Genomic DNA, 15,353 nt, shown 5'->3' with positions numbered 1-15,353 from the left:
TATGGGGGGTGAGGCTTTGCTGAAACGACAAGTGACCTGGCAACGGATTAATTGGCTTTGCCCCATGTTATGTTATATTTGTTATGTTTGGTGACTTCCAATTGGAACTAATCTCTCTTTTTCTTCTTCTTTTTTCTTTTTTCTTTTTTCCTCTCTCTATATATAATATCATGTGAATATATATTTTAATATCTTAATTAGTTAAACTATTGTGGTTTCCTTTTTTTTATTTAAAGATTAAATCACAAGTTTAGAAGCGTTTTTTACTTTTTAAGTTTAAGTTTGTGTCAAACTTTATGAAGTTTTAAACTCTTTTTTTTTTTTTCTAATTAATTTAGGATCTTTTAAAAATATTTAATTGACTCTCAAAATTTTAATTTCATATTTAACAAGTCATTCAATACTTCAATCGCTTTTTTTAAGTTCACTGATTTATGGGATAGTAAATCAGAAGTTTATTATACTCTATTTTGTTGGCTATTATATTTATTTCATTTTTTTTATTAGAAAATTAAATTTATAAAAATTTACAATTTTAGAAAATTATCAAAAATAGAATATTTGACAAAATATTTACACTTCATATCAAGATTGTAACGAGGTAAATAATTTATCAATTCTTTTTATTTAAAAAAACCCTATCATTTTCACCAATAATTTTTTTATGGTTTGCTATCTTTTTTTTTCCCTACAAACCAATTATTGTTGAAAACTTAAGAACAAGTAATTCTAAAAAACTTGTTTTAATAACATACTATTATAATTTAAACGTTACGTTAACAAATTTAATGGGAAAAGCTATAATAGAAAAAATGGGATGAAAAGAAAATGTAGATTTCAAAAATTAAAAAAAAAAAAACTAAAATTGAAATAGTTGACACAAGACTTTCTTTATTATACACAAAATTTCATTTTCTATATATTATGATTTATTGTATAAATTTATTAAACACCAAAATATCAATTCCACCGATGTTTTTGATTTTGATGTTCGATTAGATACTAAAATAAAGAAAAATCTTTATAGTTAAATTGTCTATGTTTGTATTTAATGAAAACATTGTGACATTATGGTGAACATAAGTACTAAATTACGTAAAGAGAGTCCATTATCAAATTTAGCAACAAGTAATGGATTTAATGGCGGACTTAAAACAAATGTGTTTGTAAATATCTCAATGACAAATTACATTAATTAGCATCAAAAACTAAAGATTAACCTTACAAAATAGTCTAATATTGTTTTAGAGGGTCTTTTAGATAATTCTCTATTTTACACATAACAAAGTAATTTAGCTTTTAGTATAAAGTCAAAATTGGTTGATATTAATCAAATGATAATATTATGTATTAAATAATGTTGTAATATAATTTCGACCTTATCCTTTCCCTAAACTTTTTATGTTTTTGTTTTGTTTTGTTTTGGTTCGAGAGAGTTTGATTCAGCTACGCCACTCAGTCATATCAAGTCCCAATCCTATAATCAATTCGCAAATTAAATTATATTTATACTTTTACAATATTATATATTTTGATTCAATTTATCAACTAATTTAAGTCTCATCCATATATATATTTGAAAAATCTCATCCATGTATATTTTGTATTTGTTATATATTATTCATATTCGATTTACTATCTCAAAAAAAGAAATAAAAAAATAAATAATAATTGAGTCTCTTATTTATAACTTTAACCTTGAAACATAGATTATTTGGTTGAGTATTTTAATTTTAAGAATTACTTTTTTAAGGTTAAAAATATTTTTTATCCGTGAATTTTTATGAAAATAACTAATTAGAATCTTTAATGATTTAGTTTGTATACTTTCAAATTTTGTTACAATTTAGTTTTTATATTTTAATATTCAATGATTTGGTCATTGCAAATCTAATTTGTAATGTTAATAACAAAATCCACACAAATTATTATATGTTGAAGATTAAATTATTATTTTTTAAAAGAAAAAACTATAAACTAAAAGTAATTTTTCATTAACTTCTAATTTGTTCAAGCACTCCCTATTATATTAGATAATAATAATAATAATAATAAATACTATGATCTAAAGTTATTGAATGGAATTTGATAAGTTATCACAATTACGGAACTTAGCACGTGTGTTTATCTCACCTCACGTGTGATTTTTTGTTTAATTAATTAAAAATGATCATCAGTTAATAATTTTTATATATATTGTAAAGTTGGAAGGATGTTAATAAAAATTTGAAAGTGTGTGAAATTAAATAATAAAGCATGATATTCCTAATATTTAATATTTTTATAAATTTTTTTATTAACTAATATAGGTTGTTTGGTGAAATCTAATCGAAGAACAATACGAACGTTAATACTTTAAACAAAATTTTGTTTAAAGTGTTGTTAGGGAATTAAAACAATGAAGTGAAGGGATAAGGATTGTTATATTAATGTGTGTTAGTTTAGAGCAAATGGCAATGATAGGTGACAAGTACTTAAGGACTAATATATATATATATAAGAAGACCAAATTAAAGTGGGAAACAACTTTGGTCATCTTAATAATAATTCATTCCCACTTTCCAGCCAACATAGACCATTTCATCAAAATTTTCTTCTCATTATTATTCTTATTCACACATCTTATTATATTATATTACACTATATTATATGTACTTATTAATCATGCTACCTAGCTTAATCTATGTCCCACATATATGCCTTTTACCTAGCTAAATAATATCCTCTCCCACATAATTAGTCCCTTTAATTCCCTTCTCTTTCTTAAAAGAAAATAAAAAACCTATATAGAAGGGAAACTAATATTGTTCACTTTAGACTATGTAGGTATTACTCGTGTGTATATATATATAAGAAAAAAACTTGAATGCACCCTTAAATGAACTTATCTTGATGTATTTCTAAGATAGTGCAATAAAATATTGTCGTGTATAATATATATTTTAAAATAATTGTTGTCGAGTGAGAAGTACAAGAGATATGTGTATTTTATCATGCACCTAAATCATTTATGTACCATAAACCAAAATAATATGATGTCTTACTTAAACGTATCCTAACCACCCAAATTGACAATATGCACCTAGAAAAGTTTTGATTAGGAGGGTTGAGTGTTGAATCTCATTTAAATTTAAAAACGAAAACTATACAAAAGTTTTATCCTCTACTTATAAATCTTTTTCACTTCCACCTAACTTAATTAAGACTATACCTCTCTATTTTAATGTATTTTCGAGTCTAAATACGACAATGGGTCTCTATCTCTCTATAAAAATTTGAAAAAATAACAAAATTCTTAAGTGGTAGATTTTTATCGTCAATAAAATCTTATGGTCGAGGGATTGTAAATTATAAAAGAACAATGAAAATTGTATTTTAACATTTTGTTATTATATGTATGGTTGGTAAATTATAGTACAAGCGTTTTGCATGTGAAATTACACCAAATTTTGACAAACATGCATTAACTTCCATCCAACATTTATAGGCTTTGCAAGGTTTCTTTTTTCCTTTTGTGTCTTCCTCCACACACACACACACATATTTAAATGTCCAAATTGAGCTCATTTGCTTACTAAACCATAAAATTAATTGTTTGAATTGTCCTTTCAAATAAAATTTAAAAAAAAAAACCATATTTCAAAATGCTATTTTTTCCGTATATTCTAACCCATTTTGAAAATTTAAAGACTACGTTTAAAATTTTTATAGAAAAATACGAGTATTTTAAAGAAATCAATGACTAAATACATACATTATTAAAGCTATCGGATCCAAACCTAATTATCCTTCACATTTCGAATATTAAAAAGATCAAATAGATTTTATTTTTAAATTTATAGGAAGGAATATACAAATGCAAATTGGATTTCTAATGGAAAATTTCAACAATATAAAACTAATAATAGAAGACTAACTAGCTTTAAGATGTATGTCAAGTAATAATTAATACTAAAATAAAAATGAAATTAAGAGTTGGAGATCAACCAAATACCCTACTTAATTTCTTTAATTAGATGTTCCATTTAAGTAAAGAAATTTCAATGTACATTACATTTATTATTCACAATATATATATGTATGTATGTATGTATATATATATAAAACTTCAACAATAATCATGCTAGAGAAGGAAATTATGATTGAAAATTAATTAGTTTCCTCAATGTAAAGCAAAGATCAACGGCCCATTTAATCAGTAATTATGAGATATATTTTAATTTCATAAACTAAATTAAATTATTCAAAAAATAAAAACATTTCTTTCAAATGTAATACAAATCAAAATAAAATATATTTAAAATTTTGCTATATTTATAAATATTTTAATAATTTTATCGGTAGAAATAGTAAAAAAAACTACAAAATTATAAATCAATATAGTTATGTAAAGCCTCATTCGATAGCTACCACCTGTTGAGTGATATAAGATGACACGACTAAATAATTTAAGATGTGTCTATTCACCTAAAAACAAACAAATATTCATAATAATAACAATAATAAATGTAAATAAATATATAAATAAAAGCTATGCACACCTCTTCGAACCAAATGTCATGCAAATTCGGATAAAAGATCGAAACTAAGCAATGTAAACCACGAACTTCTTAGATGGATTTTAGATGACTCGACTTTAATAGTATTGAACAAAAATTTGTATTTTTATTGAATGATTTTTGTTTTTTTATTTTTTATATTTTTCCAGAAACTCTATCGGATCAAAATCTTACCTTTCAAACAATATATGCTTTTTAACTCCAAACTTATTACAATTTCACCCAAAAGGCTAAACAACTCCGATATCTTTAAATGACCATTGTGTTATGTCCTTTTTTTTATATATATTTGGAAGAAAAAAAATCAAAACTCGGTAGACGTAGCAAATTTAATTTATGGTTCATTTTTATTTTAAAAAATCGACTCGAAAATTGAGGTTTGATTATATAGTATATGACAAAATGAACATTTATTCTCTTGAGATGGAGGACAAATATATTCATTTTTTCTTGTGATTTCTTTTAAGCCTTTAATTTAGATGACAACAACACCATCAATAGCTTTCACTCTCTCAAACACACACATCTTCTAAGGATAAAAATATGTTGAAAGCAATGAGAGAGATAAAAGATAAAGGATTAGAGGTTATGCAAATGAAGAAACAACGTGACAAGGATATTTTTGTCTTTCTATTTCCTAAATTAAATAACGTATTCCAAGTGTCGACTTAAGTGAGTTTAATTTATTTCAAATATAATGTATTAACGTATATTATAATCTTAATAATAATTAAAATGTTCTCTATTATACATAGATAATATCAGCAATATAATTTGAATATTTATTAATGTGTATTAAATTTATTCTAAATCTAACTTATTGATATATAATTATCGGATGATAAAGTATTTTGGACAATAAACTTATACGCTTAATTTTAATGTTATAGGTTAAAATCTCTCGTCCTACATATATTACGATTAGGAATGAAATTAAATGTTGTATTTTAAGGATATAATGTGTCAGTATATATCATCTCACGATAAAAAAGTAATGGTAAACTCATACGATATTAGGATTCAAATTTGAGTATTCAACCCCTAACCCATTTATTAGCTATTTTATTTTCTGTTTTTGATCATTTTCTAATCGTGATCCTATTTTCTCTACATTTTTTACGATATTTTACACTTAGATTAAAAAAAAAAAGCAGATAAAATAATATTGGATTTGAATTTTTTTTTCTTTTAAAGTTTGAACCATGAGTATCTCACAAGCTTGGATTATTGTGTGCGTAAATATTTATATACAAATCATGTGCAAAAATTTTATTTTACTTACCAATTACGAAGTCTATATTATTAATTTTATTTTTTATATTCCTTAAATGACAAAGAAAAATATTATGCCTCAATATTACAATGACACAAAAATACTAGAAAAAATAAAAAACTCTTTGCAAAATATTGAAGAAAAAACTAAAATTATTTAGAATAAAACTTTGAGACAGATAATTAAACCTTGATCTATTAGTATTGGTTAATACTTTGGTGTTTATTTTAAAAGATATTTTCAAATATGAAAAAATTAAAATTATTTAATAAATATAGTAAAATTGATCATACTATCTATAGTTTATTATTTAAGTATTTCTTCTATAACAAATTTTGTTTATGTTTTCAAGTTTTTATCTTTAATTTTGATATTTTTACCTCCAAATAATAAGAGTAAGAAAATATAATATCGGAATGCTCCCAAATAAATTCAAAATTTATTAAAATTACTGAGATGAAGCTTAGATGATAAAATACAGAAACTAAAATTGAATAGGTATTTAAATGCAAATACCCAAATGATATTTTAATAAAAAGAAAATTACCAAATGAGCACAGTAAATATGACAAAAGTAAGAGAAAACATATAATAATAATAATAAGAAGAAGAAGAATAATGATAAAACCCAAAAAAGGAAAGGGGAGGAGGGGAAAAAAACCCTAAGAATAAAACATTAAAAAGAAAAAAAGAAAAAAAAGTGGATTAGATAAGAGGCTAAAAGCCACCCAAAAGGAAAAAAATTAAAATAAAAGAGAGAAAGAGAGAGAGAGAGAGAGAAAAGAAGAAAGAAGAAGGGGTAGGCGGGTCAGCTGGTGAGGTGGGGCAGAGCTTCTCTGTTCCTTCCAGTCCACAAAAATGGAGCCTTTATGAAGATGACGTTGCAGCCATTTACAGCCATTGATCCTTGACTTTCAATCCAACGCTCTATATTTCTCCAAATTCCCACTCTCTCTCTCCTCCTCTCTCTCTCTCTACTTTTTTTTATTTTTTTTTTTATTTTTATTGCTATTTGGACGGCACCACTATAGAGTTTTTCGGTCCGCCCCCGTTTTCTTTTCCTAAACCTCTCTCCTCTCTCCTCTTTTTCCGTTTCCTTCTTTTTCTCCCAATGAAGTTTAGTTGATATAATTATATTGGGATTACAAATCGACAAAGCCTTTCCTCCTCGGATCATTCATACACGTTTTTGCCCCTTTCTAATTTTCCCCCCTTTTCATCTCTTTTCTCTCTCACAGATTATACCCTCCCTCTCTCGTTTTCTCAATATACTTCCTTCATTAAGTTTCTCTACTTCTTCATTTCTTTGATTGTTCTTAACCACTACCAAGAGGATACCAGGTAGATTATATATTGATTGATTGATTGATTGATTGATTATATGTTTTACTCCTTTTAGTTTTTAACTTTTCTGAATCATGGGTTCTGTTTCTTGTTTCGATTGATACGTGGGATTTTCTTATGGTGGATGGTGTTTAGATAGGTTGATTGATTCTGTGTTTTTGTTTTTGTTGAATTTATGGTGTTTTGGGATATGGGTATTGTTCTTTGACCTCTCTTTTTGGTCTTATGATACGATACCACTTTCTGGGAATTCTGACATGAATTTGATTCTCTGTTTTCGTAATATCTATTGGGTTTCTTCTTCCCCTTTGTTGGAATATTGGGAATTTGGGTTGGTTGTTATTCAGCTGTTTTTAGGCCCCCTTGTTCAAGAAAATTCTATTGGGTGTAAACCGAAGCTGGTGACTGATCTTGGTTTTTTCTATTTCTTGTTTTGATAGTTTTTCTCCTGTTTATTGAGCTTTTTTTAATCCCTTCAATCACGGAGCTATTTTGTTATATAACTACGGAGGAGTGAGCTTTTTGTGTATAGAACAATGAAGAATCACTTTATCCTGAGAGAAAAAATGATAGGCTTCGCTTTTTGTGGGGATGGATTTTGAGCACCTGACACATAAGACTCCTTTTCCTTTTTACTTCTTTTGGTTTTCTTTTTATTTTGACTTTAACCAAATTGGCCCTGTTTTTTGTTCCTTTATTTTGGATTAATTTGATCAACTTCTTATTAAAATAGACCTTAACGTAATTAGTTTTATTGGAAGCGGTAAGTTATTTATTTATGTTTTGTACCCAAATAAGTGTTTCTGTATTATGGGTGACTCTCTTAGTCTTAACGATGTTTTTGCTTTCATCCTTGTTGAAGCTTAGTTTGTTTCGTTGCAATGAATGTTAGGTGATGAAGGAGAGCGAAGAGTCCTTAGATTGCTATATTTCTTAGGATAGTTTACTTTTTTTTAATTCGTTATGTTTAATTACTTATATAGCGAGCAAATTATGCTAACTCCCTCCCTAACTAATACCCTTTTACGAATGTCATCTTAATATCCCTAATTAACTACCTTATAGATGTTTAGGTTCAGTTTTGACCCTGGCTTAGAGCAACTAAGGAGCTAAGCAGTATACATTAGGATATGTGAAACAATACTTGTGGAGGGCCTATTTTTTGTTTTGAGTTCAATACTTGTTAGCTATAGATAGACTTTGTTTTTCATCAAAATTCTTAAACATAGCGATCATCCCTCGTTGATTTTATGATCTTATCTTATACTTATTCATCAAACAACTTCGTTTGATGAAGTACAGTAGCGTTAATCTTTTGGTTTATAATTTCAATTAATAAACATATGCAATTTAATTATTTCATGATTTGGGTCTTCTGTTTCAGCTATCCAGTTGGTATATATCTATTATGTCAATCATAAACCTGGAGTGGAGTAACTTGATAGTTGTTATCCTTTTCTTGAATTACTATTTTTGGATTTCCATTCTTAATATCATGGATATCTAAGAATGAAATTTTCAGCCTCGATGGCTGTTAACAAATTATTATTATTGATTGTATTCAAATTAGATGCTACTACTTGAAAATTGGACTGCAGCTTGCCCTGCTCTGTAAAAACCATCCACTTTGTTTCCTCAGTTACCTGCATTTGCATGACTTTGTAATGTCTTTTTTTCTTTTCAAATTTTCACCTTGGAGATGGTTGTTGTAGAGTTGGAGCATCTACAATTTATTGTACATGGATGATTATCCTAGTAAAAGAGTTGCTGATGGATATACATCCAGAAGGGGACCCAGTGCAATTTTGAGAGATACTGCAAATAGCAGAGACCAAGATGGTAAATATTGTAGCCGAATTGGTTGCAGTGGTAGGCTAAACTCTCCTAAGAGCACACGGGTTAGCTATTCAGAGAAACATAAATCTCCATTGCAGTCTTTTCGTACCTCCTCTAGTGGCAAAGAAACAGCCGGAAGTTCCTCTAAGACTTACTATGCTGTTCGAGGTTCCAAGAAATCTGTAGCTGAAACGCAGAGAAAACTATCCACCCAGTTAGAAACAGACTCTTCAGAAACTAGTAGCACTCAGGATGATCCAGAGATTTCTCAGGTCATCCCATCAGATGAACGGATACGAACTGGTCTTCGTGTTGGTCTTAAAAGTTCCAACTCCACTGATGACACAATAATGGAACCAGGTAGCTCCAGTGTCGCACCAAACACAAGAGGGCGAAGGGATTTCAATCAAAGATCTGGAACACGCAATAAAGACACTCCAGAAACTTCTTCTGTGTTGACAGATTCTAAAAGTACTCGCCCGACAGCACGTGGTGGTGCAGGTAGGCAAACATTGAGAAGTTTCAGATGTAATTCAGTATCTGATGTCATCTCATCTGGTTGTTCTTCATCAGATCCAAATTCTAGTAAACGGAAGGATACAGCAAAAAAAAGGAATCCTGAAGCAGAAAGTAGCTCTACAAAAGGAAAGAAAATGAACGGTTCATCCTTGGAAAGAAGGGTTACTAGCTCTGGTTATGGCGTTTCTATAGCCGATTCAAGAGGAGCCAAAAAAGGAACTTCTAACAGAGAAAATGGCATCACATCAGGTCGGTCCAGGACGTTGAATAATGGGACATCAAGAGCAAGATCACATGGCAACAGACCTGACAGAAACAGTACATCTTTGCATGAGTCCCGGTCCATGATCTCTCAGGTGTCGCAAGACCATCAACCCGACAGCTCTGTAGATAATATTACTCATGAAGTATCTACCGAGTTGATTCCAGACCACCCAATTTCTTACAGAAGGTCAGATAGTATGAATGAGAATATACTTAGTCATAGACCTGCTAGTCCCGCAGACATTGGATTGGCTCGCTCTTTAACAACTCGAGATAGCTTTCGACACTATGGTATTGCTGAGGTACATTTTCATACATTGCATTTATTTTGGCAAAGATCTATGAAAAAGAGTACTTCGCTTTCTCAGTCTAGTCAATGTCTCTAATTTAAAATGTTGCATCTGGCTTTAAGGTATTGCTGGCGCTTGAAAGGATTGAACATGAAGAAGAGCTAACATATGAGGTAGGCATTTCTTGATATTTTTGTCTTGTTACTTTATTCATTCCCTACATTTTGAGCTAACATTTAATTTACCTTGCAGCAAGTAATTCTTTTAGAGACCAACCTTTTCCTCAGTGGCTTAAACTTCTATGATCAGCATAGAGACATGAGGCTGGATATTGATAACATGTCATATGAGGTTTGCTATTCGCTTTCAGATCCTGTTGTATCCAAATCTATCTCCTCTGTCCTGCCTTTTTTAGTTGCATTTTGGCCTATAGTTCCTCTTGTGTTGGTTGTTCTTGTATTTGTATTTATCGACTCTTTTGTGATGCTTGATAGGAATTACTCGCTCTAGAAGAGAGAATGGGAACTGTGAGTACAGCAGTTACTGAAGAAGCATTATCACAATGCTTGAACAGAAGCACGTATCAATCTAGACATGCAGAGGATACATCGGCTGGTGGCAGCGAGTATGAGGATGGCGTCAAATGTTGTATCTGCCAGGTCTGTTTACACCAGCTGCTTGTTCTTAACATTTGGTTATAGTATAAAGTTAGAAACCAAAAGGGAAATTAAGCCATATTTAAGCTTAGCTTTGAGAATTTTGGAACTGAGGATAAAAAATACCTGAACTGTGACAAGGTACTGATTTGTTCTCCAGGTATATTATAGGTTACCATAATGTCAGGATTTGCATGCGTATTGATATCTGACATTATGGTAAGCTGTAATATATGGAGGTGACAATATGGCAACCAGGAATTAATGTTCCTAAGTTCAACTGTTCTCTATTATAGTATCCGAAGTTTGAACGTAAATTTTCGTAACACCTTCCAATTATTTTTTGTCTTAAGTTTTATAATGTGAAATTTGATGCTTTTTTAATTTATAAATATAGGTAAAAAAAAACCACCAACATAAAATACCGATTTCGGCTCTGTGTTTTGGTCCTTTACCATAAAACTTCTATGGAGTTTAATGTATATAAAATTTACAACAAATATATCTTTTATAATAGGAAAGGCACGTAAATTAGGAGGAGATGAAGGAATATGAACCTAAATAACAGGGCAAGCCAAAGATTCAAGAACTAAAACCATATTTAAACTGCCCAAGTTTCTTGATCATTCACATTTTTCAAACTGAAATCCACACTATGACCAGTTAAGTAACGTGTTTCGAATTTTTCTTTCATTGCAGGAGGAGTACTTGAATGGAGATGAAGTCGGGACGCTGCAGTGTGAGCATACCTACCATGAAGGGTGCATACATCAGTGGCTGCGGCTGAAGAACTGGTGCCCCATTTGCAAAGCATCTGTGGAGGAACCTGCTTCGGCTTTACCTTCGTAATTCGTTTGATTATGTCCAAAAAAAAGAAAAAAGGAGGATCAATCTTCTCCTCCCCCCCCACCCCCCAAGATTTATTGTACATAGCATATCTGTTCTATTTAAACCAAGTTAATAAGCACAGGCCAACCTTTGGCTTTGAAGTCCAAACTCAGTCTAATCGGTGAATGAAATATCTCCCCACTTGTACAAACCGTCCTTTTAAATTTTCAGTATTTCCATTTACTGAATTTTCTAAATTGGACTGAAAGCAGCCAGATTTATATCTGTTTTTTGTTACTGGATTTCTATACTAGTTTCATTTTCTTTGTTTTTTAAAATATTCCACGTTGGCGTGTTTGGATCCTCTGGAATGGACCTCTGTTAAGATTGGTTATGCACTTCGTCAAGGTTTCGTTTGATGCCATAATAAATCAAGAAAAATCATTTTGATGCTATAATACTTCAAGAGAAATCATTCAGGGAAACCGTCACAATATGCTTAACCATTCATTAGTGGACGTTGGGAGAAAAATAACTTGTTGAATATAAGAAAAAAAAAATTAAAAACATGGAAGTTCAAGGATCTAAACCTGAATCTTTGAGTCAAAACAGTTGATCACTGTGAACTAGAAATATGGATATATGCTTAAGAAGTTCTACAGGAAAACAAAGGAAAAACAAATATCATCCGTCAGTATCCTGTTACTTTAGCTGAATCAGATGATCAAACAAAAGAATCAGAATCCAAATGTGGCTGACTATTGCATTATAGATGTGGAACGTTTTGAACATAGATGTTTAGAGAATGAAAATGCTACATCATTTTGTAGCATATGCATCTTTCTATCTAACAACCCCCCCCCCCCCCCCCCCCCAAAAAAAAAAAAAAAAAAAAAAAAAAAAAACAAAAAACAAAAAACAAAAAAAAGGTAAGCATGAAATACAGAGGATACTATCTGCAGATTGTGGTCTGTTGATGAGTTATTCATATGAAATTCAAATCAATTCTCAGATTTAAATACACAAATAGCAACACTAAGTTCTTGCACCAGTGGTTACCTCTCACCAAGCTACAAACTGTATCTCTGCAAAATTTTGTATAATTCCTCAGTGATCTAAATTTACACGAAAAGCTTGAGACCCTTAAATCATGGCTAAAGATGAAACGTAGATCAATCGCTGATGGGCATTCTGGCTGACAGTGCCCGAGCTTAGTCACAGTTAAATGATTCCCAAGAATGAACATCGATATTGATGTTTGATCTGCTTGTATTCTTGCAAGCCAGGGCTTTTATCAAGATTAGGGCCATCTTTGTTTACTCACAAATGAGCAGAGCTGAGAAGTCTTTGAGATCAATTCTCAACCCCTTTGAACTGTGACAGGTGGTCAGCTACACTGTGGAATGGGATAAACAGAAATATCAGAGTGGTTTCATTCCCCGAAGGCACGCATACAAATTTTCTCCAGTAACAAAGGCCAGTCTTCCCCTAGTTGTGTTGGATTAAGCTCCATTGCTACCTTGAAGTCGAGCAACGATATTGAACACTGTAACCTGTGCTCATGCACAACTTCTTCATTTCCATTGCTATGTCGTCCGTGTAATTGATTATTTGGCAACATGCCATTGATAACCTTCCCCTGAATCTGCTGCTTATGAGCAAGAGGTTTCTCAGGCTCATATGCAGGCCACGCTCCGACCAAGTCAACACAAGACCTAATTAACTGCTTCAAATATACATCCAACACCTTATTCAAAATATTAGCACAATCTGCAGAAACACTGCCTAGGCCCTGTACAGCAGCAATTTGTTCCATGCGTCGTCTCAACGACTCAGTATCCAACAAATGACCAACATCACCAAAGCTAAAATCACCCCCACAATCCACCGGCCTTGTTTTGTGGGGCCCGCCAGTACTAGCTGAGCAAAAAGGAATCCCAAGAGGTGCAAGTAATCGGCTCCGAAGTAAACTCGAGTGATTTGACTGTCCTGCTTCTTCTCTGTCTTCAACCTTGGTTGCTTCAACTTGGATCTTATTATGTAGGACTTGCTTTCCTGACGGTTGTGGAACTCTAACCTCAATATTGTTTTCAGGTAGTTCAGCAACTCCTTGCAGATGCTGCACTGGTCTCTTATAGTCACATAGTGTTGCATCACCATTATCCATGTTTGCGGATAGATGTGAGATACATTCAACCTTCCCATTTGGCCCCAGTACACTCGGCCTGTCTTTGAGTTTGCGGTCGCGTATCCCAGACCTGCACTTTCTTGGTGAAACTCCATTGGACCAACCGGGAATATTTTGCGTGGAAGTAGGAAAAACAGCTCCACCATCTTCATTCCCATCTTCTACGAGAGGGGAAATTTTTGCAGATTGCGTAGATGTTTTCGGATAGCCTGCTACAGGTATTGGTGGTGCAGCCTTAGCTTGACAAGCATTCTTCAAAATTGACTGTATCAATTGATTATGCAGCCAGAGATTCTCCCTCCCAAGTACACGACAACATGACTTATCAAACTCATTCTTACTCAGCTTTTGACTCAGGAACCTGTTCAAGTAAAAGAAGTACCGTTTCGACCGATCGGCTCCGAGTTTCTTCACTATCTGAGATTTCAATTCACCCAAGTCAATTCTCAAGCTCTGCTGAGGTTGCATTTCTCAGCAGACAGATTCACACACCCTTTACAAAATCACTCAATTACAGACACAAAACCTTGCCAACAAACGAAGAAAAAGAAAAAAGAAACACAAATTTTTCACCCCCACATATCAATCAATGCAGATTAATTTTTCAAGGTCGGCATCATTCGAGCCAGTTCCCAAAATTCAACCACAACAGATCAAGGAAATCCCAGAACGGATTTCATCAGAATTGCAGCAACCATATTTCCAACTGATCCTTTTCTTTCCCCAACTACAAAGCACAAAATGCAACTCGAAATCGCAACTTCTCAAAAACCACAACCCTAGAAGTTAAACCCACTACATGGCTCACTAAATCCCGCCAAAATTTCAAAAACCAAATCAAACCTATTGCAAAACATTAGCAAATAAAAACCCTAACTTCGAAAAATAACGAAACCCAAGTTCAGAACACGAGAACAAACAAAGAAATCAACAACTACCGAAAAACGCGAATTGGGTCGAAGAACCAATACAAACCCATCATTCTTTGAACAGAATTCGCAAGCTCCGAAGTTCGAAACACGAAATTTCGAAGCCAAATAAAGAGATCAGTAAGTTGAGCGAAGTTGAGTAGAGTGAACAGAGCACAAATTGCAGAGATATGAAGCACATTGAATCTCGCCGACTAAGCTCAATAGCATTTGAACAACAAAGACATAGCGATTGCTTCAGCTCTGACCTTTGACAAACTTGACAAATTGAAGAGAAAATTGAAGCTAAGTGGCTCGGTCCGAATCTTCGGAGCTTCGAACTTTCGTTTGCTTTCTCTCTGTCCTTCAACCTCTGTCTCTCTCTCTCTCTCTCTCTTATTTCTCTCTCTCTCTCTCTCTCTCTTATAATTTAGTTTTATTTTTTATTTTAACGATCGCCCTTTTTTTTCTTCTTTTTATAATTTATTATTCGAGTTTTGCTTCTTCGTAGCTATCTATAATCTGCATTCAATCTCCTCTTCTCCTTCTTCTTCCTCCGTAGCTCTTCAAATCAAATCTCTCTTTTAATGTGCAATTAAAAAGTGTCTTATTTCTTAATTTTAAGTTTTTCATAATTTTATTATTCACCCTCTTCCCTTTATTTCGAATATTATTTACTTACTTTGAT

The 15,353-nt window shown here is 31.6% G+C and overlaps 2 protein-coding genes across 4 annotated transcripts; one reads left to right on the top strand and one right to left on the bottom strand.

Annotated features, from left to right (window-relative positions):
* The first annotated feature begins 6,861 nt into the window (after nt 1-6,861).
* Nucleotides 6,862-11,866, top strand: LOC103488230 (probable E3 ubiquitin-protein ligase RHG1A). 3 transcript variants are annotated; one of them, XM_008446864.3, is made up of 7 exons: nt 6,863-7,173; nt 8,889-9,513; nt 9,586-10,097; nt 10,208-10,258; nt 10,338-10,436; nt 10,580-10,744; nt 11,441-11,866. In XM_008446864.3, exons 2-7 carry the CDS (start codon nt 8,916-8,918, stop codon nt 11,588-11,590), a joined length of 1,575 nt encoding a protein of 524 aa, XP_008445086.1. In that variant the 5' UTR covers nt 6,863-7,173; nt 8,889-8,915; the 3' UTR covers nt 11,591-11,866. The 3 variants fall into 3 exon arrangements, with proteins under 3 accessions (XP_050938190.1, XP_008445086.1, XP_008445085.1); XM_051082233.1 differs by having other exon boundaries at nt 6,862-7,173; nt 8,876-10,097; XM_008446863.3 differs by having other exon boundaries at nt 8,889-10,097.
* A 666-nt stretch (nt 11,867-12,532) lies between these two features.
* LOC103488231 (uncharacterized) lies at nt 12,533-15,104 on the bottom strand. The gene is made up of 2 exons (XM_051082234.1): nt 14,935-15,104; nt 12,533-14,174 (listed from the first exon to the last, which is right to left on the bottom strand). The coding sequence occupies exon 2, from the start codon at nt 13,734-13,736 to the stop codon at nt 13,002-13,004; it is 735 nt and encodes a 244-aa protein (XP_050938191.1). The 5' UTR covers nt 13,737-14,174; nt 14,935-15,104; the 3' UTR covers nt 12,533-13,001.
* Nucleotides 15,105-15,353: the final 249 nt, after the last annotated feature.

The sequence above is a fragment of the Cucumis melo genome, chromosome 3 (assembly GCF_025177605.1).
Source record: "Cucumis melo cultivar AY chromosome 3, USDA_Cmelo_AY_1.0, whole genome shotgun sequence".
In the NCBI taxonomy this organism is placed as follows: domain Eukaryota; kingdom Viridiplantae; phylum Streptophyta; class Magnoliopsida; order Cucurbitales; family Cucurbitaceae; genus Cucumis; species Cucumis melo.
This window is presented reverse-complemented; position numbering and strand designations above follow the sequence as displayed.